This window comes from Dermacentor albipictus, chromosome 4 (genome assembly GCF_038994185.2).
Source record: "Dermacentor albipictus isolate Rhodes 1998 colony chromosome 4, USDA_Dalb.pri_finalv2, whole genome shotgun sequence".
Taxonomy (NCBI): domain Eukaryota; kingdom Metazoa; phylum Arthropoda; class Arachnida; order Ixodida; family Ixodidae; genus Dermacentor; species Dermacentor albipictus.
Genome location: NC_091824.1, coordinates 160,799,857 through 160,826,591, shown reverse-complemented (window position 1 = coordinate 160,826,591; position 26,735 = coordinate 160,799,857). Strand labels below are relative to the sequence as shown.

At 42.8% G+C, this 26,735-nt stretch overlaps 2 protein-coding genes across 10 annotated transcripts in view; one reads left to right on the top strand and one right to left on the bottom strand.

The window, feature by feature from the left end:
- Positions 1–24,155, bottom strand: part of LOC135899989 (cell adhesion molecule DSCAM-like) — a 49,459-nt gene extending 25,304 nt beyond the window's left edge. The window contains exons 1-2 of the mRNA XM_065429409.1: positions 24,027–24,155; positions 22,925–23,015 (exon numbers count right to left, since the gene is read on the bottom strand). Of these exons, the coding sequence (XP_065285481.1) occupies positions 22,925–22,982 (58 nt within the window). The 5' untranslated portion in view covers positions 22,983–23,015; positions 24,027–24,155. The remainder of the gene's footprint in view (positions 1–22,924; positions 23,016–24,026) is intronic.
- Positions 1–26,735, top strand: part of LOC135899990 (neprilysin-1-like) — a 702,442-nt gene that overhangs the window by 463,911 nt on the left and 211,796 nt on the right. The gene's annotated exons all lie outside the window — the stretch shown is intronic.

The window sequence follows — 26,735 nt, the reverse complement described above, 5'->3', positions numbered from 1 at the left end:
GTATCTTGTTGTTCCTGTTTCAAGAAGTTGGTACTCCACGTTTCGCTTGCACGCATAATTAAATATGTGACATTAACACTGGAAGAACCGCATTTCCCAATCTTTTTCTGAGAATTTCTGCTAAGCTCGAATAAACACGATGCAACAATGGTGCCAACAATGGTAAAATGCAAGTATAGAACAGTACTGGGGTCGACCATCGGATGAAAAAGCTTCAGCTACAAGAAAATATTCCTTTCGCAAAAGTAAGCGCCCATTCGACCAAGGGGGTTTTCTCTCAAATCCGCACGAAGGCACCCGCACGAAAGCATACGCATGAACGCGCGAAACTCTGACGCATGAACGTGTGGTTCAAAAAGAGGCATGTGCAAGGAAATACAAAAACCCACGAGGGAAGCTTGCTCTGCGTCTTTGTCACATTTGCTTAGAAGCCTCTACTTGTTGTGTACCTACAGGAGATTACGTGAAATGCAGCCAATGTTAAGCGTTAGAAAAAGGACAAGTTAGAGCAGTTTGACTATAGCATAAAAATTGGGAATGCGTTATTTTTTTATATGCAAGCGTCAATTGACAGGATAAAAGGGAGGGTCATTTTCTTCGTTTATTTGGTAATTTAAGCCAAGTTCGTGTTGTACCCGTTCTTGCTTGAGCCCAAGCGGTTCTCAATTCAAATTCCTTTTTTTCGCATTCAGTAGCTCCTAGGATTTTTATTCGGGTCTAAAGTAGGGCGGCATGAAGGAACACCTTCGTTCTGTCCTTGTTTACAGCTGAACTCGGAATTTTTGCTCAACATGTCCTACAACATACCACTTTGGATAGACCCATCCGCCACGCATTTCACGTATTTGTGTCTTTGCATCGTCTTATGAATACTCGACTTAAATAGCCTCGTCGTAGGGGGCCGAGGCGTGATAGCAATGGTGGATCTCTGCTAAATCTAGGGGAGAAGGGTTGAAACCTAAGTGGATGGTACACGCATCTGCACTTCAGACGGCCCGTGATAATGTCGTATAGCAGACAAGTGGAAACACCTGTAATTATTATATACAACAGGTCAGTAGACTAAGCTGAAGCTCGGTGTACTTTTCCTTCTTAAACGGTGCTGGGCTAGCTTTCTCCACGTTTCACTTTTTGGCGAAGATAATACCGATTTGGACGTTAGAGCTTATGATGTGTTGATTAGCATGAATATGAATTTGGGGACGAGGGAAGATAATTCGCGAGACTTTCATACAAAAAGCTCAATAATTTGCCTTTTGTTTATTTCTTTGCGAATACGTCAGCATTGTGCTTAATGTTCTTTTGCTTTAACCTCATAATTACATTCTCTAGCACTAAGGTAATCCGTTTCAATGCTCAAACGTATTTGTTGTTTATTTATTCATAGTGCTTCACAGTGCTGAGGGCTTTTACATGAGCGATGGTCTTTCTTCGTATACATAACTTCTTCAATGATGCTTTTGAAATATGTCAGGTTTGACAGAAGCATGGGGTCGGTGGGAAGGTCATTCCAGTCCTTTGATGTCGCCATGAAAAACGAGGTAGCATGGAAAACAGTACGGGCTTGAGATGGGTACACTGCACTGAGGTGGTCCGGTCGGCTTGAGTCGTAGTAGTCTGGGTACAATATTGTCTCTCTCAGCTGATGTAGGGAAGAAATTGTGGAAGGTAGAAACACAGGGAACTTGGCGGCATGACGCAAGGCTAGAGAGATTGGCTTGGGGTTTTAGTTTCGAGGAGCTTTAGGTGTATAAATAGCCAGAAAAAAAAACGTTACTGCGAGTCTCTGCTTAGATTCAAGCATGATAATATAGTTCTAAACATTCTAAAGAGCGCACATGCGTATTCATCGTTAGGCCTTACACGGAATACAAGCAGTAAGTTTGAGAGAGGTGGGCAGTAAACAGATATCATGGTGAACGAAACCAAGAGTGTGATTAGCATAATTTGTTTTGTTGCCTATGTGCGGGAGGGAAGATAGATTTGAGGACAGGTTTATCCCTAAGTACTTGCAATTGCAAACCAAGGAGGTCACAGAGCCAGTGATTACGTATTCGTGAATAGGGTGGAACTGCTTGCGATTTAAGGTAGCAAAAGAAAATTTTTTGTATTCAAAACCTTTAACCATTCGCTGCACCAAGCTTCAATAGCTCGGAGGTGAGACTGAAGGGATAGAACATTGCTGTTGACAAGAACAATGTTGTAGTCCAACAGCATGTTGTTGGCAATAGGGCGATATAGGACGCTGTTGTCTGCAAATAGCCATATCGTCGAAGAAATATTTCTTGGGAGGTCTTTAATATAGATAAGAAAGAACAGAGGACCGCAAACTGTCCCCTGAGGAACACCAGAAATGGCGGTTGATTCGGAAGAGTGATCATTGGCGTATACACGAACTGTTGGCGTTTGCTTAGTAAGTTATGTATCCCGTCAAATACGAAATATTAAAGGATTATGTGTGAAAACTTTAGGAATAGCCAGTTATGAGCTAGCTTACGGAATTGTTTTTCAAAGTCGAGAAACAAAGCACCAACGAATGTTTAAGTTTCAAGGCTAGAACTAATGTCGTTAGGAAAAGTGCAACCTGGGTGTCACACTAGCTAGCAAGAATACGCGGCACTGATATAAAAATTTATTGTTTTAGTAAGTTAGCTTCTTGGTGTTTAATGGAACAAAATTCAGGCTGAAAGAAAATAGATGTGCAAACAGAGGGAGAGAGGGAAAGGTGAAGCTGATTTTATTTACTAAAAATACGTACAAAAGGAAATAGCATATGACATGTTCAGGACAACATTCATTTGGGCTAGATGGTGCATACTTGAATAGGAAGGAACCGCGCCAACTAAGACGATCACAAGTGGGGAGAACGACACAGGATAAGCGCCACAGGTGGCGCTTGTCCTGTGTCGTTCGTCCCACTTGTGATCGTCTTAGTTGGCGCTGTTCCTTCCTATTCACATGACATGTGTTCGGGAAAGTCGGAAACAATCTACATACATGTAGTTTCACGGTTCTCGCCTCCCAGTACCCACAAGCGGGCACTTTGGCAATACACATCTACGATACTAATTTGCTAAACAGTAGCGGAAACTTCAGCAAACGTAAATAATACAGTACACAAAGGCTGTTACAGCTGCAGTATTAGTTAAACAACAGATATACGATGGAAGCTACTGCATTACGCAACCACATGGACTAAAAAAGCGAATGATAACAAACTCTATGCAAAAAGCGTGTGCAAATGATTTCTCGAAAGTTCGGGCAACTTCTTTATCGTGAAGTGGAATTCCTAAGGACGCTAGCCTGCATCATTTCAAATCCATAGTTAGTGCGAGATCTTTGCACATTACAAAGTTTTGTGTTCCTCAGTCAGCATAAAGTAGCGTTGTCTGTAAGTTTTGCAATGTTCTGAGATTGTGTATGTCCTTACGTATTGCGCATTTAAGGATCGATAGTAGCTTAAACTAATGCAACTTGTGTAATTTCAAAATTCTGAGTTTAGTAAACAACGGAGATGTGTGCCCATCATATGGATGCTTTGCAATCTCTCGTAGAGCATTTTCTTGCATTATAATTAGCTTACACAGAGCTTTTAGTGCTATTTCTCTATACGATATGGCAGTAACCCAAATGTGATTCAAACAAGGCAGTGTATACTGTTGAGACTCGGGGTAGCGTTTAGGCAAGAGATCCTTCGTGCCATATGGATAAGTACGTCCGGGAGTAGGAGCCAAATAAAAAGTGGGGTTATTTTACATTATTTACATGCTGAAACAAGTAGTGACATTCTAGTCAGAACTCACACATGTCTACAGACGTCCAGACGCCCATGTCTGGAGACGTCAGGACACCTCAGCACCCCCTCTGTCTGCACCAAAAATCCGCTTTTAAAACCTTCTGCTGCGCTAGTTCCCTACACAAGGGAATTCGCTTACCTTATTGCGGCCAATCAGAGGTGTCGTGTAGTTCACAGAACTCTGCTTCGGATATCCAACCTTCAAAGCAAGGACGAGGCAATCCCGAAACAGGTTCCTTACACGAAACCATTCACGCTAGTTTGCGCCTCCAGAGAGGGCAGCGAACGCGGTCGTTTCTAAATAAGCCGCTTGTTTGGTCATCGCTGTCGGGGTCGGGAATGCTGTCGCCATCTGAGCGCCGCTGCGTCCTCTGGGGAAACATCCATGGAATGCGCACTGCCTATTGGGGGGCCTGTTTTCTCGTCACAGTCGGTGTCTGGCACTCCTGTCACCGTCTGGGTGCTGGTGGAGGGGTTGGTTCGGTGGAAGCACCCAAAGAATGAGCACAGCCGATTTGGGGCGCAGCAATACCGAAAATGCGCTCAAAACCAAACAAGGAAAGCGTGCCTTCCTAAACTTCAGAATTTTTCGTCAAAGCTTCCGTGTGCTTTATGACAGCATGATTCTTTAATGATGGATTCAAGACGCATAGTGGCCATCGCACGTTTAACAGTCTTAGGGTGCGTCGACTCATATGACAAAAATTCGGAGGCGCTGTTGGAAAAGGTGAACAAAAAATGAAGCAGTGAAAAAGGTAAAACATTGGAAAAGAAAGCTAAACTAGGGGTGACACTGTATTCTCAGAAAGGGGTACACAATCTTAAACACGTCGTCGTGAAATACAAGTTTTCTGTGGTTTTTTCCGCACCCGGGATACTTGGTACATGGTGTCGCCTGATTGGATCTGATGACTCTAAGAAAGTAGAGTGTTCTATTGAACATACAAACACTTTTGTGAAGTGTGATGAAGAGGTCGTAAACCGCATACCGCTGAAGTGTCGAAAAGAGTATATCGGCCAAACTGACCGATGCATTATTGAACGCCTGTGAGAGCACAAGATTTCGCTGAAACATGGTAATGGCTCAAACTTGCCACTTCATTGCAAAGCCTGAGGGAATGAGAATAAGCAAGCATGTGCAATAATGTTAAATCTACAATAGGACCACCTGAAGATGATTGCGTAATTCATAGACCAATAAATAAATCTTCCAACACTGATTTCTTGAAATCTTACCCACTGGTGTAAACAGTGGCAAATGTGAACAAATGTTTAGACAACGTTTAGACGTCCTAGACAAGAATGACACATAATTTGTGCAGAATATCCTATTAAAGCTCGCTCGAAACATCGGCAACCTGCCCTTCCGGGTTAATAAGTCTCTTGTTGTACTCATATTGGCGAAGAAAGTTCTCCAGCTTTCCACAGTGTTTCAGTCAATATACTCCGAGATTCGTATAAATATTTTGAATTTTCAGAAGAAACATGCTCGTGCGCACGATAACTCCTGGATGCAAGACACTGTAAGCTCAAAGAAAAATGAAACACTCATTGCTCACATCCCTAATGGTTCGTGTCAAGTGCTTCAGAGCCTCTCGAAATTCCTCTACAAGTGACCTTCTGTGCTTCGAAAACCGCACAGGAAAGGACGCTTCAATATAAGCTGGTGACAGATGAACTCGTGACGATGATGTATTCCTCTCCTGGAAAAGAGGTCTCCAATACAACCGAAGAGTTCAATGAAGCAATCTTCTGATATCAATAGGCTGTGATACCTTACAAAAAACTTGCTCTGATCTGTGAACTAAGTTTGTGAAAACGAAGGTTGGATAGCTCTCTTATTAGGCAGAATATCTCTATGTTGCTCTTAATGGAGGCAAACACAGAATATTATATTGCGTAAGGACGTCACTGTGAAGCGAGTGTCCCTCCAAGCGGGGTAGAGAAACAAGTTTTCAGATGCTACGCACTGTGGACATCAATTTTATGCGAAATGTTTTGTGGGCAGCTAACTTTGTATAGCCTCGTTCATGATTGCAAAGTGTTATCGAAGGTTGTTACATGTCCGTAATGCATAAATGACGCATGTTTCTCCACGCTGTGCAATCTAGAGCTCTTACTTTGTGACGGACATCTCTATTTCTGTCAAACTTTCCTATAATATTATTTTATCACGGCATGCAAACTGCTATCGGAAGGAGGGAATTTGCTTATGCAAATACGCACGCAGAAATATCAAAACAACAATGAATGAATCAACAAAACATCAATTAGAGGTTAGAACTGTGAGAATTTGACAGCCCTGACGTATACGATTCACGCCATTTCCTGATGAACAATGGTTCGTGCCAGAGTATTAGGGCTCACAGCAGTCTTACAGCGCGTATTCTGAAAAAGAATATTTTCAAAACCGTATGAGCATACATGTCCTGGGAGCTTAAATCGATGTCTATACATGGCTTCGCACCGAAATAAGACACATTGTGTAAATAATACACACAAATTACACATGAGAAGAATCGGCCAGATATGTACGAGTACCTCCTTTCTTAGCTCATGCATTCGTGCCAAAATACAGACTTTCAAGTAACGTTGGTGCTAGAGAAATGCCAGAGAATGGATTCGGTAGTCTGTTTATGACATGTGATGACGCTCAGCAGCGACAGACGTGGTGCCAACATCACCCAGAAGGAATTGTTGGCGTGTGTAAACTTATGTTTAGATTGCTTTGTCAAGTTGCGTGAACTTATGTCGCAAATGGAAAGTAACGTATAGCCCAGAAACGCTGCCATAGCCCTGCTATCGCTAGTGACGCCAGGTTATGCAATGTGATTGCGAAAAGAAGAGGAAGATACACCATAGTCGATCCAGTGCTACCTGATTTTTACAGCATATTTCATCTTCCATACACCATGTAGATGTTGCTGTCGTTGTGAATCAAATAATCTAACAAACAACAACAACTAGTGCGTTGACCCGCTGCCGTGCGCTTCTTGAAAAACATCGTCGAAACGTCTCTGAAGGCATCGCAACACAGGACTAGAGGACAGGCACGTAGCATAAAAGTGTTCCAGGCAAAACCAGTCGATATTGACCTGTTTAGAAGTTACGTTATGTCCCTTTTGTGTATTTGATCTGAGAAACGTCCCCAACTGCCGGCAGCCAAATAGGGTCACAGAATAATATGGTCGGCTTGCAGTTTATGCTGCTATATTATAGATTGAATTGACACAATACATTCATACTGCAAAAATTTTTTTACACCACATCTCCTATATTTCGACCAGCGCGAGTAAACCACGGATCGTTATCTCTGTGCTGACCCAAGTTGCCTTCATAATATCAATAAATCGATTCTTCAGAAAGTCAAGAGATCGGGAACCATTTTCCCCAAGAAAACGGCACCATAAATGGCGCTCACACCTAAACTTTGACAGCTTGGGTGAGTTAGACCAATCTTAACAAACTAGCTCTCGCTGCTCAGGAATGACAAGGCGTTGCACTGACGAAACGCAACCACCGCTCCCTGACCCGCAATGCGAAGAAGGTGAGTAGTGGAATGAACGTGAAACCTTGTTTACGTTATCGGCAGGGGCAAACCGTCAATTTTACACTGGAGACACCCACGCTGCTGGAACACTCCTTCTTTAGAGGGCAGCCGTGGCCAACATGCAGGCAACGGAAGAGGAAAAAAAGGTTTAGCTCCCGTAAAAGGAACAACAACTACCACAACAAAAATCAAGCAGCCAACGAGACGCGTGGCTAGCTTCAGGAAAATGCAGGACGATCGCAGGCGTGATTCAAGAGTAGATACAACGCAGCCGCAAGCCACCGCAGGCACCTTACGGTGGTCTTGTATCGAGGTAACATAGGATTCATACCGTAAAGTTGTTTGAAACTTGTGACGCTTTTGGGTTCAGGAAGAGCTAGCTTATTCGTATTGGTATTACTAAGCGTTTGTAAAAGTTTCCAGTAGTAAAATGGCAAGCCTTACTTCCGCGTTATTTCTTTCTGAAAATTCAATGTTCAACGGAGTTGAGTTGATGCACCGCATCTCTAAAGGTATCGTTAAGGTAAATGTGTGCAAATTATAATACCAAGTATCTGTTTAAGGTGGCATCGTTTGCCGCAGCATCATGGGCTGTTTGTAACATTATGGCAGTGGAGCAAAATCAAGTAATCAAATAAGAATGCTGACTGCTTACGGCGGTAACGGACAAACACATTAAGTAAGTGGAATCGTCATAGCTAACAACGAGTACTAAATACTAAATGTGTTTTCACACACATTAGAAAGTTCAACATACTAATAAGCCTCTTTGGGGCTGCAATATGTTAAATAAATAAATAAATAAATAAATAAATAAATAAATAAATAAATAAATAAATAAATAAATAAATAAATAAAAAGCGTCTGCAATTGCGCAATCTACTTTTTTTACAAGCTTTGTCTGATAAATGCTTCCAAGTGTTTTTGACAGGTACATCCACGTATTCTTTTCCTGTGGGAGTGATTGCTTCCATTAACACTAACTAAATTCTTGCTTTAGGGGCTATAGAAGATTTTCATAGTTGTCCAAATGGCTCCATCACGCTGATGCGAGGCGCTGTTAAAGCATTGAACACGTTGTGTAATCGCGCCTACTTGGTTGCATGGTAAGCGTTCGCGGACACTCCACGAGATTAGCATCTACCTAAGTATGGTGCAAATACGTTGCCTAGATAGATGGATATTACCATTTCGTTCGCTTCTTTCAGGTGTTGCTTGTTACAAACGTAACATCATTGCTCACACCCAAATGATAAAACATATTATGTCTGCAGAAAAAATAGTTTCAATGGGGATAATATGAAGACTTGCTATAAAATCCTGGACCCATTCTTATGTTATGCACTGTATCTCTATGTGTGTCAATGTTTCCCTACTTTCAGCATAAAGTCTTGCCAGATCCGCTTTCGTGATTGGCGTTTTAAATTATTTATACCACTTCTACAGAGCGTTGCAATAATCTTTTACATTGCAGCTTGTTCGAACGTGCACTTTCGCCGCCGTTACCCGCAAATGCACCGTGGCGATCGCTGACAGCAAAGGCCGCTCCCCTCATCTCAAAGAACGCAAAGGTCTGCTCGGAGGGCAGGGAAGATTGGCTTTACTCGGCGAAGCGACGTGACCCGTCGAACCGGAGGCAGATTGCACCATGACGCGCGCGCGCGAAGGCGGGGTGGTTGGTGGTGTATGGGGGCATCTCTGCTGCGCGATCTCTACTACGCCACGCCACGATAACAAAAAAGGAACGCCTGTTCCCATGACGTGCAAAAGACCAAGCGCCGTTTTCACCCCTGCCGATGGCCATTACTCCTTATTCTCTGCCATTCCCCCCTTTTTACGTTCTTTTTACTGTTTGTGTTTCCTTGCCGACCTTCATCCCGTCCACCGTACAGCCCCGTGTCGTGGCTTCATCGAGAACGGAGAAGCCGTGCAGCGGACACCGAACATTCTGCGGTAAGCGAACGAAATGCTCCTGTATGACAAATGAAAAAGAAAAGGGGCGAGATAAGTCTGTGTCGGAGCGCAATTGGCATGGTCGGCGACAAAATCGCCGACCGTGTTCGACTGCTGCAGATCATAAGGACGATGGAAGCGTCTTCCCCTGTATTTGGCTCCAAACCTCAATTGATCCTTTACATTTTCTTCAGTCTCCCTTTCACAAGCTTCTACACCCTATGTCTGTTTGCCCAAACCTCTTATTTTTTTCTCTGTGTATCTGGAAGCATATATACATCCTCAGAGCATTCGCAGAAGTATTTGCGTCGTCAACCTCTCTTAATTGCAGTGCGACGGTATAGTGTGACGAAGGTTGCGCGACATTACACACTTCCACCAAGCGCAGGCAAGCGCTTCATCATTATTCGTTGCTATGCCAAGGTTAAGGCATCCAATGATAGCTGGTATTGCTGCGTCTGCCTACGCAGTAAACCAGGAACCAATAGCAGACATCACAACGACCACTTTTCCTTATACTTAGGAACTGCCGCTGTGCATGGGACTAAGAAAATAACGATTTTCTGTGTTTTAAAGCCATTGAAGTTTAACGACAAGGCCAACAACAAAACTAGAGTTATAGAATTCTCTGCAAATTACCGGAAGGTGCAGCTGGTATGTTCCGCCACAATATATGCCGAGTATACGCCAAAAGTATGAAAGAGGATGCGCAGGAAGTAGCAGTTATTAGTACGGACGGAACTAAGGCTCTGACGTGGAAAAGGAACAGCACGAAAAAAAAACGCTGCTCTTTTTTATAGACAGGTGCTCGCTCACATAGAGAATGTATTTATGTTAAATACGATGATACATCCAGAGTTATACTATAACTTTCAGCGCCAGCTGCGCCACTAAGTGTGTTGTGAAACTGAAACGAGTATCAACGTTCAAGCAATGTTGTTTTCGTTACGAAGCTTCTCGCATCCAGAAAGGGTCAATATGAATCTATAGGCGCAATTATTATGTCGTGAACAAATTTTTTTCTCTGTGCGCACTGGGCAGTATTCCTGCATGTAGAAATAAGCAAGGGAGGGAACGATGAAGAGGAAAGCCAGGGAGGTTAACCCGATATTAGTGTCCGGTTTGATACCCTACCCTGGGGTGGTGAGATAGGGACTAGAAAGAGGACAGAAATATACCGGCTTGAAATAAAGCATGAAATAAAGCTGAAGCCCAGGCCGCTATTGTAGAAAGCTCCACGCAGAAAGACGGGGCTTCCAACATTTAACAAGCCCAGTTCTTGTTCCGAGGCAAATCTTCGGCCCCTCTAATTTATCTTAGAACTTCCCCAGAGATAGCGGTGGCCATTACAACCCAAGTCATCACTAAAGGCTGTGGAGTCCCCATCGTCATACGCCGTAACCAGTTGCTGTCCACCCGAGTTGAGAGCAATATGTAGGCGCCAACTACTGTGAAACTGAGCTTGGTTTTCCTTACTGTCAGAAATACGTACTGGTTTTCTTGGTCAGGTGGCACTGGATGATGGACACACGTAAGATCACATCGTATGGAAATGATGATCCTGATGTATTCTACGTGGGCGGCGGACATGAAACACTTATACCCGGACAGTCGATGTTACGTGATAAGAGCTCGCAGATGACGATGGTGGTGAAATTATTCATCAACAGAAACATTCGAAAGTCCGACATGCGTAACTTAATGCCTCTGGCGTTCTATTTAAATATTGACGCTTTCCAGACCTCTTCACGAAACGGCGGCTTCTGGAGAGCCATGATTTCAACCAAGCGTTAGCTGCAAGTACTGGACTCAAAGTGTCCAGCACCTGTAGCGCGCTTTGTGCAAGCGAATATTTAATGTTTTAAGTCTAACGCGAATGGCATTCACGAGTGACCGTAGAATGTTGATGACCTGGAGATCATCCGACAGCGTCGCTTCAACAGTTGCCAAAGCCGTCAAGGTCGGTGCGTTTGGCGATAACTTAGCAGGGCGTCGTGCCCTCGTTAGCTCAGGCCATTCTTCAGGACGGGTCAGCTGTTCCGCTTTGTTTGCTTTCTTTATATCTGTCTTGGTGGTGCTATCCGTTGATGCGGCAATCCTTCTGACGGAAGATGGCGTGTCACTATCTGCAGCGGTGGTATTTCGTGAATGTTTTCTGTGTCGATGCCGACGTCGCTGAAGCGCGGCAGCAGCCTCTCGATGCGTTGAATTGCCCCGCTGCACTCGTTTGAGGATCTTGAATTTCTTCTGCACCTGTGGGTATTCCTTTGATGAGGCCTTCTTAGCACCACTACAGTTAGGACACATTAGAACATCTGTGCTGCAGGCGTCTCCTGAATGGAACTCAGAGCACCAAGGGACCAGGACGTTGCTAACGCAGACACACTTTCCTTGGCCAGTCTTTGCAACACTTGTCGCACTGGAGAGGCTTCGGTACGAATGGTCGCACTGGATGGAGGACATGTTCTACTTTGACGTGGGAAGGAAGGCTGTCTCCAACAAACAAAATATTCACACAGCGTGTGCTTTCTAGTCTGAAAATTCTCGTAATTAACATACCCTCTGTCGTTGGCAAGTCGTAGTTCGGGATGGCAATGTCGATGTCATAAATATGTCCGCAGTACCATCGCCGCCTGTAGGGATCATTGATCGCACCTTTACATTGTCGATCTCAGTTGTATAACATAGGCCTTGTAGGGCGCTGCGATGTAACACGTCGACTACAAAGATATTATTGTGTGAGTTAATTCTCACGGCTTTAATCTCATTTGGTTTTGATTTTCTCGAGCAACGAACAGAGAATGTGCCTGTTTAGTAGCAGCAAATTGCGCCGTGTCCGCGGGCATGAAGAGCACATTCTGCGGCCAGCGCTGCGGTGCACTCTGCATGGTAGAAGCGCTTGTCGGTGAAGATGCCTGCAGTAGTCTTCTTTTTGCTGATCTACACATCACGAGTTTGAAGTGATTGTCTAATGAGTCGTAGTTGTCCGAGCATGACTCAGTGGCCTCGTCTGTATTTCCTGACGCACTCCCACGTTTCTTGGGCGTCATCCGGCCTGGTAGTTGCGCACCAGGAAGTTCGTCGCAGTTCTCTTCATCGATTGGAGGAGGGGGGGGGGGGCACACTGAGGGAGCGTCAACTTTCAGAAATGCAGCGAAACAAAGGGTATGTCTTTCTATCGTGTTCTTCCTGACTGGTGGCTGAATTTTCAATTCTGACATTGGTCTATTTCTCCCATGTGTTGCATAAACGCTCTGAAGATTATAAAATAGGAGCACTCGTTCTGACGTATGTTTCATAAGTGTGCTTCTACGTTCTACATTCCATGCTTTCATTTTATTGATCTGTTAGAGGAATTTTTGAGCACGTTGGAGTAATTGTTGGACTAAAAGCTGAGAGGAACTTAAAGGCGCAGTCGTGCGTCCTAACTTGAATGAAATGTAGTTCGCCTTCTCTTTCGCTGTATGTTCTTCCCTAGCTTATATTTTGTTTCATAAACTACATGTGACGGCAAATCCTGGGAAACTTTGTTGGATCCTAAGAAACTCGACGGCATGGGTTACGTCATTTTCTCTATTTATGCGCGCAATATGACGATGTGAATGTTAAAAGCCATGGAAAAAGTTCTATCTTTTTTAATTACAGAAAATAAGCTTTACTTAACTTTGCAGATATAAATAAAGAAGTCGAAGAAGTGAAACAAGAAGAAATTAAGAGGATTTTTGCGAAAAGCGCTCGGGCAGACAAAAAAAAAACAGGGAAAAGCCTCTTACGGTCCCTGGCTGTTCCCTAGCATTGCTTAACCTCTTAGTTTTCCAGAGCACGTTTTGCATTCCAGGCCATAGAGGGAAACTACGTGTTGGAGCAATAATATTACCACACGGAAGAAGCGCTAGACAGCGAGAAACTTTGCCTTGCAAGCACTATGGTCTCTTATGACAAGAACGTTTCACGCTGCTACTGGTATTGTTCAATGTAACGGAAATGTAGTGAAAGTAAAGACGACGATGACTAGGAATCAAGAGCGTCTAGCACGACTTTTAAGTGAAGAACTTTGTTTCTCTCCTCGTGCTTTATCTGACTTCTTCTTCTTTTTTTTTCGAGGCATCTCTGAAGGCATTTGCAAAACTTTCAAAGAAGTACCCTTTGCATTTTATCAGAAGGACATTTTTTGCAGGTAGAATCTTTGATTTCTTAACCTTCGTTCTGCCTCATTAAAAAATTAAACTGACATTGTGACATAATTCAGAGCTTGGGAAACAAAGCATCGATTTTCATAGCAATGAAGACTTCTGATAAAGCTACGGTACAATAAATTAGTCGTGTTTTGTTTTTTCTTCTTTTTTTCCAATTTCGTGTGCTGGCTCGAGCATGGCATATGATAAGGGGCACAGGAGAGGTCAGATATAGTCTACTGCATGGAGAAGTAATTTCTTTTTAATAATGCGCATTCACAGCTGAGCTCTACATATAGATGAGTGATGTACTTATTTGAGTGTCGATGTCAATGTCCTTAACTAAACTGAACCTGTATTATCTGAGCAGTTTTTGTCGTGAGCATTGTTCTGAACATTGTAATGTTTAATAGCTACCTCCACACTTTTGCATAGTACATGTGACTTCACATCACTATTGATTTTAAGGTCGAAAATTCCCGTAATTTTGTGTTTTCAATACAGTCGTCGGCGCCGCCTTACTCACGATCAGGAACCGTGCCCGAAAATGTACTAAATATGCATCAGCAAAATTTCGGAAACACTTGAAAGTCATTGTCTTCCAGTAAAATTTTTCGACTCCGCTTACAAAGCACTCTTAGTAACTATGAGGAACCCAGAATCAGGATCTGAAATCTAAGGAAGAAAACATTATCAAGAACTAAGTTTTTAAAAGTTTGTCAATGCATTAATCAATAACTCAATGAATCAGTGAATCAGTGAATTGCTTTTATTTTATTTTCACCCTGAGAAGACGACGAAGACGCTCTTATGTGGAAAGACAACATGAGCGCACCTCTAGACGTGCATTCAGATGATAATGCTCCTGGCTTTCTCATGCTAGCACGCTAGCAGTACTTTCTACTGAACATCATTGCAATATCAGCGAAAATAAAGATATCAAGGCATATCTATAAATAAATAAATAAATAAATAGCTTAGCATACTGTCTCCTAGCACTTAAGCGTGGAGCTCTGCCTTACTTGCTCTTCCAAATGCCGTTTGGATGAACTTGCGGTGATATTATAATCAGTACTATTGGTAGTTATGAGAAACCTTTAAGCCATAGTCTACGGAACCTCTTTCTGTTTGCCTTTATAGGTCACAACGTCAGTGCTAAACAAAGTGAAATAATAATAATAATAATAATAATAATAATAATAGTACTACTACTACTACTAATAATAATAATAATAATAATAACAAAATAAAATAATAGGGCTTAAACTTCGCTATAAGTGGGTTGAGAGCATGATACAATGTAGATACGAGCGCTATGCTTTCCGTACAAAGTTTGTTAAGCTACCAGTCCAAACCGTTCGGCAGATTTGCGCTGTTCTGTATTCTGACGCAAAGTGACCGAAAAGTTGGTGGAGCTTTTCAGAGACGCCTCACTGATGCCGCGCTTGAGAACAAAGAAAGAGGGCTTCATGACAGGAAATGCATTAGCAGGTCAAAAAAAAAAGGCCAGAGCATTCGCAAGCTTGAAAAAGACGCAGGAATGTGCATATCAGTCCCGCAGGAATGACCTGCATAAGATTTGGTTACTCAGTGCCAAGACAGCCGGAACAACTCCATCATTCTAGGATCTAAGTGTAGTGGACAGCTGGGGAAAAAAAATAAACGCGACTCTCTGAAAGCCTCAAGCAACTACCTGTATTTATGTATTCTGCCAATGAAAGCGCTACAGACAGCGAAAGGGGAAATGGACAGACAGGATTGAACCGCAGCAAAAACGAGTCGTGGTAAAAGCCTGCCTTGCAGAAATGAAAGAAAATGGTGCGACGGCCTCATATACTAAGCAAAAAAAAACTGCTCAAGGGATATCGAGTACTTCGTGCGCTAGGCGTGCATCCGTTCAATGTCAAGAAAAGAACAATGCCGGAGAGTGGCTTCTCTCTTCGTGAAAGTGAAGTGGCCATGTCCTTCAAGACCCACTGCTGATGGACACACTACTACCACCTGCACGTCACCAGCCTCAGTTAAACCACTTTTTCACCAAGTATGTTGGCGCTTCGATGCACATAGCTCGTACTTCTAGATTGCAGTCACTTTTGCTTCTCTGCATCCAGTTTGGGACTTGCGTCTCAGATGCACACGTATTGCATCGTCACTAGGACATCTGTGAAGGGAAATTTTCTTTTCCTTGATTCCTTTAGTTCCCGGTTTGCAACTTCCCGCGTGCTTCTTAATAAAAAGTATTCATTTGTAGATAGAAACCTGTTACAAGGGGTATTTCACTTAATAGTTTATTGAAAACAAATCATTAGGCTATCTGGCTGGATATAATTTGATGCTTACAAAAAATTAAAGTGGTTGAGCTGCTCGCCAAATTTGTTGAGCTTAAAAAAGAGCCAGCTCCTGCTCACATTGCGACCTACAGAAGCGCAGAGTATGTAAATGTGCTTGTAGGCTACACGATTCGCAGTAATTTTGTATATTTGGCCAGTAGCTTGTTGTTCGCATACAGCAATGTGACAGCAATATTCGGGCGCCTTCTCTTAAAACTCGAGACCCAAGGCAATACCAAAGTGTGCCCACTATAAAAGGGTAGCTGTGTACTGTAGGTGTGCTTTAGTGAAGCTTCTCGACTTTGCCTTTACCCTACTTTTCTTATTTAATAGTGGATACATTCCGGAGCACGTCAACAAATTGTTCTACTTGTGTACTTGAATTTCTCGAGACGACTACAACTTAAGTATAGAAAGGGACCTGCTAATCGCAGCGGAATTCTACAACGGACTCGCGGTATTTTTGAAAATTAGACATTTTAGTTTTAAAGAATGTCTTTCTGCTTCAGGAATCAAACCAAAATTCACTGCCTTTCTTTCTACCAAGTGACGTCTCCCAGGAAAAGTTGAATGCCGCAGCGTTTTATGTACTCTGACAGAGTGCTTATATGCCTGTAAATTTAAAAGAGAAAGCACCTGGAGAATGCAGAAATTTTGTGTCAACTCAGTATTCACTTTCTATGCATTTCTTTCACAAAGAATTTGGGGTGATTTGCTTTTTCATGAAATGCCTTGAATTTGGCTGAACGCTGACACAGGCGCACTGTTTACTGCTTCGGTGCGTTAGGATATGGCTCACACGTTGTGCAGTCGCCTCAAAGAAACGCCTTTCGCGTCAAAGAAAAAAAAAAATCAGCTGAGGGACCACCACAAGGAGGAAAATTTGAAGCTGAATCTCTAATTTCATTTTCATTTATTTTATTTGGGCCCATTTACAAGCAAATAGCAAGGGCCAAGGTAAAATCTGGTTATTGATGCAAGCGTCACCCCAGCTGGCCAGCTCTATGCAGACATAGAGGCATAGACATAGAGGCGTATGCGGTGAACAGGCGCTCTAAAGAAGTGCAAGTTGCAAGCATCTGCTTTCTGCCAGCTGTAGCTTTGGTGCCGCAGCACCAGGGCAAAAAAACAAGGCTTTCTTGGAAAAAGTTCTACAGCCTTGATAAATGAAGCCGTTTTACAGAAGTTTCATTCACTAGAAGCATGCAAATTATGGCCAAGATGCCAGAAGAATGTGGTTTTGGCGTGGGTCTTTGTTTCTATTAGCAGGTCGGCTGCACTGGCAATACGTGCAAGACATAGAACCTCTGTACAAATGGGCAACAAAATTTACCCGAATTGCGCTATCATGCACAGCAGGAAAAGTTGAATTGATCTTTGAAAATGCCGAAGCTCCTTTGTGGTCGCGACTAAGTTCCGCTGATGAACCTGATAGATGTTTCATGTCGCTCTAATTGCAAAGCTATGGTGTTGGGCTGCTAAGCACTAGGTCGCGGGATTGAATCCCGGCCACGGAGGCAGCATTTCGATGGAGGCGAAATGAGAAAACACCCGTGTACTTAGATTTAGGTGCACGTTAAAGAACCCCAGATGGTCCAAATTTCCGGAGTCCCCCCACCACGGTGTGCCGCGTAATCAGAAAGTGGTTTTGGCACGTAAAACCCCATAATTTAATTTATTTTTCTAATTGCAAAGCTATTTGCAATTTCTTGTTTTTTGGAAAATCACATTTTCTTGTGCTGTCAAGCTCACGGTGGCACCGGCAATCAAACATATTAAGACGTTGTGGAGTTTTCATACATAACTCAAGAAAACTCTACCCTACGGACAAAACACAACTTTCATTCCATACGTTTCTTTACGCAGTGCTGAGACCCTCAACAAGGTTTTCCACATATGCGCGTCACTTTACTGGGTACATAGAAACTGTCTATTGAACCACTCCTATTAACTCTAATGGTTTCCCCCATTGTTCTATTGATAATTGTAGCAAAGGGCTTCCGATTTAAAAAACAACCGAATGAAAAATTGAGACAAAATATAAAAGCTCTCATACTTATTCGTGTGTGTTGTTTTTTTATCTGGTATTTTGTAAGAGCTTTAGTTAACTATTTTCCTCATTTCTCGAATACATACATTTTCACGTGCTACTATTGAAAAGAAAGAGAATTCTATTAACCTTTGTGTCTTGCTTCAATGTTTTCCTCCTTGTCTGTGTTTATTGAACATAACGCATCTTATGAATATGGCATGTAGTTGTCGGGACGTGAGAACCCGCTTGGTATATTTTATGGGCAAAAAAATGCATTTTATTCAAAATGCTTAGAAATGGCTATGGTATACAACGACAAAATATTACTGTACTCAGTAATAAAAAATATAACTGTCACATGGCCATGCATACCAATTTATTTAGATTACTGAAGTGATAAAAAAAATTCTATATTCACCTCTAAATTCAGTATATTTTCATCTCTCGGGAACGCAGAGGAAACTACATTTGCGTAGGCATCTGCCCGAGGGTTTCAAGCTGAAAGCACTGTTTAGGTTGGCCTCAAGCTCGGGTAACTTCTAGTGGATCGTTTTGTTCCGAGAAGCGATATTTCTTTTCGTTTTTCTTTCCTCTGGTAACTGGAGTCGCTGGCACGAAGTATTTTAAAATGGATTAAATTTAACCCGGTTTAAAATTTATTGCAGCCCTCTAACTTGAAGCCTCTCTCGGTGGCGTCACTTGAGTTTAAAGTTTCTTCTTTTTTTTCCAGCACGTCTCCTTAGACACAGTCAATTCGATTTCGTTATTGTTTGTGGAGCAATCTACGAACGAACGAACGAACGATTGAACGAACGAACGAACGAACGAACGAACGAACGAACGAACGAACGAACGAACGAACGAACGAACGAACAAACGAACGAACGAACGAACGAACGAACGAACGAACGAACGAACGAACGAACGAACGAACGAACGAACGAACGAACGAACGAACGAAGGAAGGAAGGAAGGAAGGAAGGAAGGAAGGAAGGAAGGAAGGAAGGAAGGAACGAACGAACGAACGAACGAACGAACGAACGAACGAACGAACGAACGAACGAACGAACGAACGAACGAACGAACGAACGAACGAACGAACGAACGAACGAACGAACGAACGAACGAACGAACGAACGAACGAACGAACGAACGAACGAACGAACGAACGAACGAACGAACGAACGAACGAACGAACGAACGAACGAACGAACGAACGAACGAATAAACGAATAAACGAACGAACGAACGAACGAACGAACGAACGAACGAACGAACGAACGAACGAACGAACGAACGAACGAACGAACGAACGAACGAACGAACGCATGCACGCACGCACGCACGCACGCACGCACGCACGAACGAACGAACGAACGAACGAACGAACGAACGAACGAACGAACGAACGACTATTGCATGATTGTTCAACTGATTGAATTATTAATTGGTTAAATGATTGATTGACTGGTTCATTTTAACGTCCCACATCAACTTGTGGATTAGTAGAGACGCCGCAGTTAGTGGCTCCGAATTCATTTTTGCTACCGAGGGTTCTTCGATGGCTGGCACACTAAAAGGACGGCACACCACTGTTTTCGCGTTCAGCCACCATCAGAGAGAGAGAGAGAAAATGAATAGGTAAATGCAGGGACGTTAACAAACGACGTGCCCGGTTAGTTACCGTACACTTGAGGATGGGAGAAAGGGAAGAATAGATAATTTGTTACAGGAAATAAAAATAATAGAGAGTCATCATGAATCCATTTACAGAGGAATGTCGGCTATCACAAGCGTCCGTAACGTCCAGTCGCCTTCACGAAATACAGAAGGGCCTTTGTGGCCTTGTGCATGCACGAATGGTCCATGGTCGCATGATTTTTTCAACCGAGAGCGCTTTGTTATCCAATCGGTGGAGTCTAGCTTATAGAGCACATTTTTGTGTGCAGAGACAATGGGCAATGGCACAGACGATGTTTGATTGTCTCGTGTCACCGGCACAAATTGCATGCCAGCCTGTCGGCCATTCCTATTAGGAATGAATAAGCATTTGTAACTGTGACGCCCAACCACATGCGACACAATAAAGTTATTTCGCCCGCGTCAGGATGCTCATGCCACAACCAGGAATTCAAACTGTTACCTCGTGCACAGCTGCCCAACTGCCATAACCACTGAGCAACCGGAGCGAGTGCCTTCCAGCGAAGTGACTTCGCTATCCGAGATAAAGCAGTCGTATTACAGTTTTCTCATTGCGAGCTTCCGTATATATGGCCCTCACACAGCACATGCTTCACCGTACAATATAAACAAAGCTTCTGGCAGTTGGTGAGGTAAACTAACATTTTATGACTCTAAACACGAAGCGCTCCTTCCAACTTAAATATGATTGCAAGTCGTTTGAGTAAATGAATGAATCTGTGGATAAGAACTTAATTTTTTTTGTGTATATGAGGGGGGTGGGGAGAGAGAAGCCGTAAGAGAAAGGCAGGGACGTTGCACAGGCTGAGATCCCTACCCTGCACTGGAGAAAGGGGAAAAAGAAGACAAAGAGTTGTTCCCGTTTTATATTCTTTCGTCCTCAAATTCTAGGTCCACTTCTCGCACATCTGTTTTCAAATTGATTACCTTGTGCAAATGCGCCATTTATAGCGAAAAAAAGCTTAATTTCTAGCAAATATATTTCGCCAGTGACACGTTACAGCATTGGTGCAAGTAGATGAAGGGGTCTGCGCCAAAAAGGCACCTGTTTAATTCACCTGTGCACTCGAGATAAATGTCGCCGTCACTCTCACGCTCGGAACACCGCTTGTTCCCGACTCGATAAGGGACAGACTCCGCTATTCACTGCAAAACCAAGTTCTGTGAAGTGCGTATTTTTTCCAGATTCAGCCAGGAAATAGAAAAGTCCCACTTTTCCGTCCTGCCTATCGATTGCAGGAAGGGAGCATATGTTGAAACTTGAAAAATAAAGGAAAAAGTATAAAAATGATAAAATTATAAAAGCACCCAATTACCTCGATAAGACATCCTCTGAAACTGTTATATATATGTGTGTATTCTTATATATAAAATGTAGTGCGTTCTGAGGAACTGGCAGATTGACGTAAAATCAAACTGTAATACCGATTACAAACACACAGAGAGAAGGGGAAGATGAGAGGGAGAGAGGTTAACTAGACCTTGTCTAGTTTGCTACCCGTTGCTCGTAGGGAGCGTGGAGGGGGAGTGAAGAAAGAGAGAAATAAGGAACGAGTCTTGATCGCAATTTCCCATGCAGTAAGCCAAGTGCAGCATATCCAAAGTCGGCCACTCAAATCTGTTGCCTCTAGGTACTGTAGAAGAGCTCGAAATGCCTTCTTGGGTCGATGAGCCAAGTTCCTGAGACCTTTGCTTCTGTACATGGCATGTCGTCCACTGTATTCAAAGCACAATGAAAAGCCTGGCGTTGTTTATCGAATCGAGAACAGTGGCACATAATTTGATCGATGGTCTCTTCACACTTGCACGTAACGAACAAAGAGAAGGAACACGGCCTAAGGGCATTTAAAGAGACAAAAGAAAATCGAAATCAGCGACGCTCTGGTAAACTACCCTAATAACCCATAATGATAGCATTACGGGTCGTTTACAATGTATGAATGTTGTTTCAGGATCGGAAATTGGGCACATTGCTCATTGTGGCAGACGGTTCCAAACGAGAAGACTCAGTGGTAGCATATGCAGGTAGCGCGGTGCCTTCGCAGTGACTCAGTTTGTCGCCTCTGATACATTATGGAGTGTGAAGGTGTCTGTAAGGAATTATGGGAGGACGTACATCGCACATTTTAACTTGTTGGGGAAAATGAATATGTGAGGAAAGAAAGGGAGGACCTCGCATTTGTTAGTGTGCCGGACCAACGGCTCATACTCGGGCAGCCATTTCAACATGGTGCGCATATAAAACAGCCGTGTATACATATATATTTATACAGGGTGTTTTAGCAAGCACTTTCAAAAATCTTTAAAGGTTGCCTGTGGCTGAGAGAGAGAGAGAGAAAGAATGAAGAGGAAAGACAGGGAGGTTAACCAGATATGAGTCTCCGGTTTGCTACCCTATACTGGAGATGGGGGATAGGGGGTTAGAAAAATGACAGAGAGGAAAACGCAAAAAAAAGAAAGGAAAGAAACACGCGCACATGAAGACCCACACACACAAAGATGTTCCAGTTAAAGGCGTTCGCAAAGGCTGGTATCACAATTCTAGTTTATGAACCAGCCTACTCGAAGCGACGGACAATACTTGCACAAAATATCGAGATGCAAAATTGACTAATTATAAAACATTCGCTTATTATATTTTAAACTAATTACAATATGGCCCATATTGTAATTTACACATTCGAGCCGTGGAGTTCGCGACGCGGATCCACTTGAAACGAATTTTCGAAGATGACTCCAGTTTCGAGATATAAATTCCCCATATTTTGGGAGAAATGCATTGGCGTTCCAGTTAATTTGTTAACAAAACGTCGTTTCATGCACAGAAGCACACAAGTAACTGGAACGCCGATGCATTTCTCCACAAAATTGGGGAATTTATATCTCGAAACTGATGTCCTGAGAATTCGTTCGAAGTGGATACGCCTTGCGAAGTCCACTGCTAGAATTTCTAAATTGCAATATGGGTCATAAGGTAATTAGCTGAAAGGTTAATTAGCAAATTAACGTTATTTAGTCGATTTTGCATTTCAATGTTTTGGGCAAGTAGTGTCCACCGCTTCGAGTATGCTGGTTCATAAACTAGACAAGCTATCTGCCCCAGGCAACCTTTACAAAATTTTGAAAGAGTTCGCTGCAACACCCTGTACACGAGGCTATGCATATAAGCCCATTCGTAATGGGCGTCGTTTACAGTGGCGCGAGCACCAACCTGAAAAGCGATTTCTATCCTCCTCTCCAGCCTTATGACTCCTCTCCCGCAGCTATCATAAAGGGAGAGAGTGGCGGGAAAAAATGGTGGCTCTTCTTGCCGAGCGCTCCACTTCAGCATCTAAAGCTCCATCTCAACCTCTTCCTTCTATGCTAACTCTCTCTCTTCAGACTCACATTGCATCAGATCGGTGTCTCCGGCAGCCACTGGTGATTCAAAAAGGGCCGCAACCATGCGCTCCGAGTACTGCGTTTCATTTGCTGAGCCCTGTACAAGGGAATACATGGCCACCCAGTATCTTATTAAGCTTCGGTGATCCAGGAAGCACCATCTTAAAGGCTATATTAGCGTGCTCTTCTTGGTTTTAAGAGCAAGGAAAGTGTAACAGCATAAAGAATATCTGAACTATTTTTACAATTCAAAAAGAGCACTGTTTCGTTCTAAGCATAAAGCAAAGTACTCCTCACTTTATTCTCATTTAAATTTTTACCAAAATATTAGTAAGTTTCCTAAATTACAAAGAACAGCCTTAACAGCCATGGAAGGTGGAATAATGTAGCTGCATTATTTAGCCAGGTAGAGAGGAGCTGCAGGTATAGCTTTTGTGAAGGCATGCAGTTAAAAATTTTGCTAATGTGTTCTTTGGCGTGAGGAAATGATCCCCACTTTCAAAGCTAGAGGCAACGGCCCTCCGAGAGAAATTCAACTCGCATATTTCTCGTAGCAGCGCAAGTGTTTCTCGATTTCAGGAACCTATATTGTCTTTAAATTCCTTTGATTTCTCACAGACGTGGGCAAACTCCTGTTTGTTGAATTTGTTCAACCACTCCTCTCTATAATGCCGTAATGGTCCTGATGGTATGCTAAATAAATAAATAAATAAATAAATAAATAAATAAATAAATAAATAAATAAATTGACCATTGGACCAGAGGCAGGAAAGGTTAGGCAGGCGGAGGGGCGATGCGTCGTGTGCCGAAACGCTGAGCTGGTAAGCTTATGAACACTCCCGTCAAATGACGCCTTCCTGTGAACTGCTGAAATACAAGAGAACTCTGCGACCCGTTCTCTGGCTTGCAATTAGTAATCACTGGAGGACGAGGTGAAATGATTCGGGGGTTTACTGACTCCCCATATAAGCAACAAGGAAAAATTAAGGATACAAACAAAGCTTACTCAGCACAACACCTTGTTCGGGCAATTGTGTACATGTGCAAGTTTCAGTTGAGACAGTAGATTCCAGAGTAATGACAGGTCTCTTCAGAGTCTTAAGCTCACCTGGTGGTTGATTTTATTCAGAGAGTGGCTGACGGCACCGTCTTGCAGGGAGATTACTTGTGTGTGGCGGCGGCTCTCTCTCGAGTGAGGAATAAAATTGTAGTGCTCTCTGACCGTCCTTGCTCGGTGCAAGAGAAGACCGTGAGCTGCACCAGCGATAGCTGCGACAAAACGCAGCCTAAGTAATTTTATTTTGTAAATTCAATATGCTGTTCTTCAAAGAGAAAAAAGAAGCTTGTGGTTGCACCAGGTAGACCCTTGAAGATGTTAGAATATGAATCGAGTGTGAAGTGAAGCAAAATTCACTGCTTTTTACAGGAAACGTATACTAGAAAAACAAAAGTTGAAGTAGTCAGAACTTCGTGACAACGCAGTTTACTGGCATCTATCAAAAGTCATTCCAAACGGTAAAAATATTCCTGTGGCACTACCTAATTTGAGTCAGCAAGAAATAAGTCTGCAAGCCAAACAGAATGCTCTTATAGACATGTCTTTTATTAATGAATACCCGCAATCATACGTAGGTTCGCTGGTTCTGTTCACATGCTGAAGGATGACATCATGCGGAGCTTTCAGCGGAAAAAGTGTTTTTCTCCCTTTCTCTCTCCCTCCCCTTTCTCTCTCTCTCAATATATATATATATATATATATATATATATATATATATATATATATATATATATATATATATACGGTAGCTGATTTATTCAACTTGCGTAAACGAGAAGAAAGGGGTTTAACCGAGGGGCCCGATTTTTATTAGTCATATCATAAGAAGCCAACAAACACTGACACCCAGGACAACATACGGAAAATTACTTGTGCTTAATAAATTAAATAACGAAAAAATAAATTAATGGAAATGAAAGTGGATGAAAAAACAACTTCACGCAGATGGCGAACGATCCGACAACCCTCGCATTTTGTGTTCGAATCTCTACCAAGCATCGATGCTCTACCAAGTCGCGGTAGCTCAATTGGTAAAGCATTGCACGCGAAATGCGAAGGTTGTGGGATCGTTCCCCATCTGCGGCCAGTTTTTTGTTTTTTCATCCACTTTCATTTCCATTAATTTATCGTTTCTCTATTTCATTTATTAAGCACAAGTAATTTCCCCTATGTTTTCCTTGGTGTCAGTGTTTGTTGACTTTTTACAACTTGAGTAACAAGCACATATTCAGTAGAAATCAACTTGTATTGGTGAATTTCCCTATTAGGGCACAGAGGCATGGGTCAACTCGAGAAGGTTGTAGGTATTGAAGTTCCTTAGTGTGTTTACCGGCACGAAGGTAAAATCTTCACCTTGCATTTAACGCGAGAACGAACCAATTAGTCTGCGTGGTGTTTCACGCGCTGTGCAAGCAGTCCAACACTGACGGCCAAGGCTCGGGAATTAGCTTTCAGAAAGGCAACTACAGATAACTCCGTTTACGTTAACCTCTCATGCTTTTCTTCTCGTTTCCTCGACTACTGTACTAAAATTCCTTCACAGTTTTTTAATATTTCTAAACGCAGTTGTTTAGAGTTGTTCAGCATCTAGGTATAGCTGTTTGAGGTGCATTCTATATACTCGTGGCATTGGTATGGGGACGTTCCAAAAGCTCACTCTATGATCTTAGGGCTTATTTCGAGTACAAAGAAGCTTCATTTTGTGTTTTAGATCTTTATTATTAACTAAACTATTTCCTTGAGTATACGCCCAACAGAAAGTGTTTCTATTTGGTGGAAACACTCCGCCCGCCTTCCGCACATTTCTCGAAGACAAAGCTCGATGGAAGTCACAGCATGGTTGTGTGTGTTGTTTATACGGTGTAGGAAGGAATGTCCTACGCAATGCTCTGTGTCATTGTTTGAGGGAAAACCTCCTTTGCAGCTCGGTGCCCCCTCCCCCACCCCAATTCGTGTGCACTGATATAGCGGTCGCGGTCTCTGATACTGCTTCAGAGTGAAGCGTTATTTAGTAGTTTTTCTTTTTTTCTTGTTCAACGCTTGAAAGTTCTGTGAACCTCCGCTCTCGCTATAAGCACCAGCACTTGTATTTCTTGAGATATAAACCAGACAAAATACGAAGAAGAAAGTAGAGGCGTGGCAAACTTGCATTGAATTCGTTAATTCGTATTTAAGCGTTATTTTATTTTCTCACTGCCTGTAGTAGCTGAGCAGCTGTGCCGTTGTTCCGTTGTATTTGACGCCGTAGATTCAAAGGCCAGTCACCTCTGCCATATCCCTAATGGTGTGGGATAATAAGCGTTCGGGTGCCAGATTTTGAGGACATGTTGTGGAACCTAACGTTAGTAAAGCTGCCAGAGGGGCTAGCTGGCGTGACTTCATGACTGAGCGAGCTGCTGAGTTTCGTCGGAAAAACTTTCGTCAAAACTTGGCAGCGCGCTCAGCCGTGAAGAAACCTCGGGCGTTGTAAATTAATCAGTTGCCCCCACGCATGACATCATAGCTAGTGGCTTGCTTGGAATTGTCAAACTTCGTAATATAGTTATTATCTCAGTGCAATTCAACTACAAAACATTATTCCGTTGCTTTTTATTTATTACAAATACCTACAGCGCCAGAGTTGGGCATTATCGTAGGGGGGTTAATTACAAACATAAAGGTAAACTTCACGAACAACGGCATCATATCAGCTATGGTATTAAAAATACAATCATCGTAATTAGTAGAGAAAGACAACACGTCCAATACTAACAACATCCG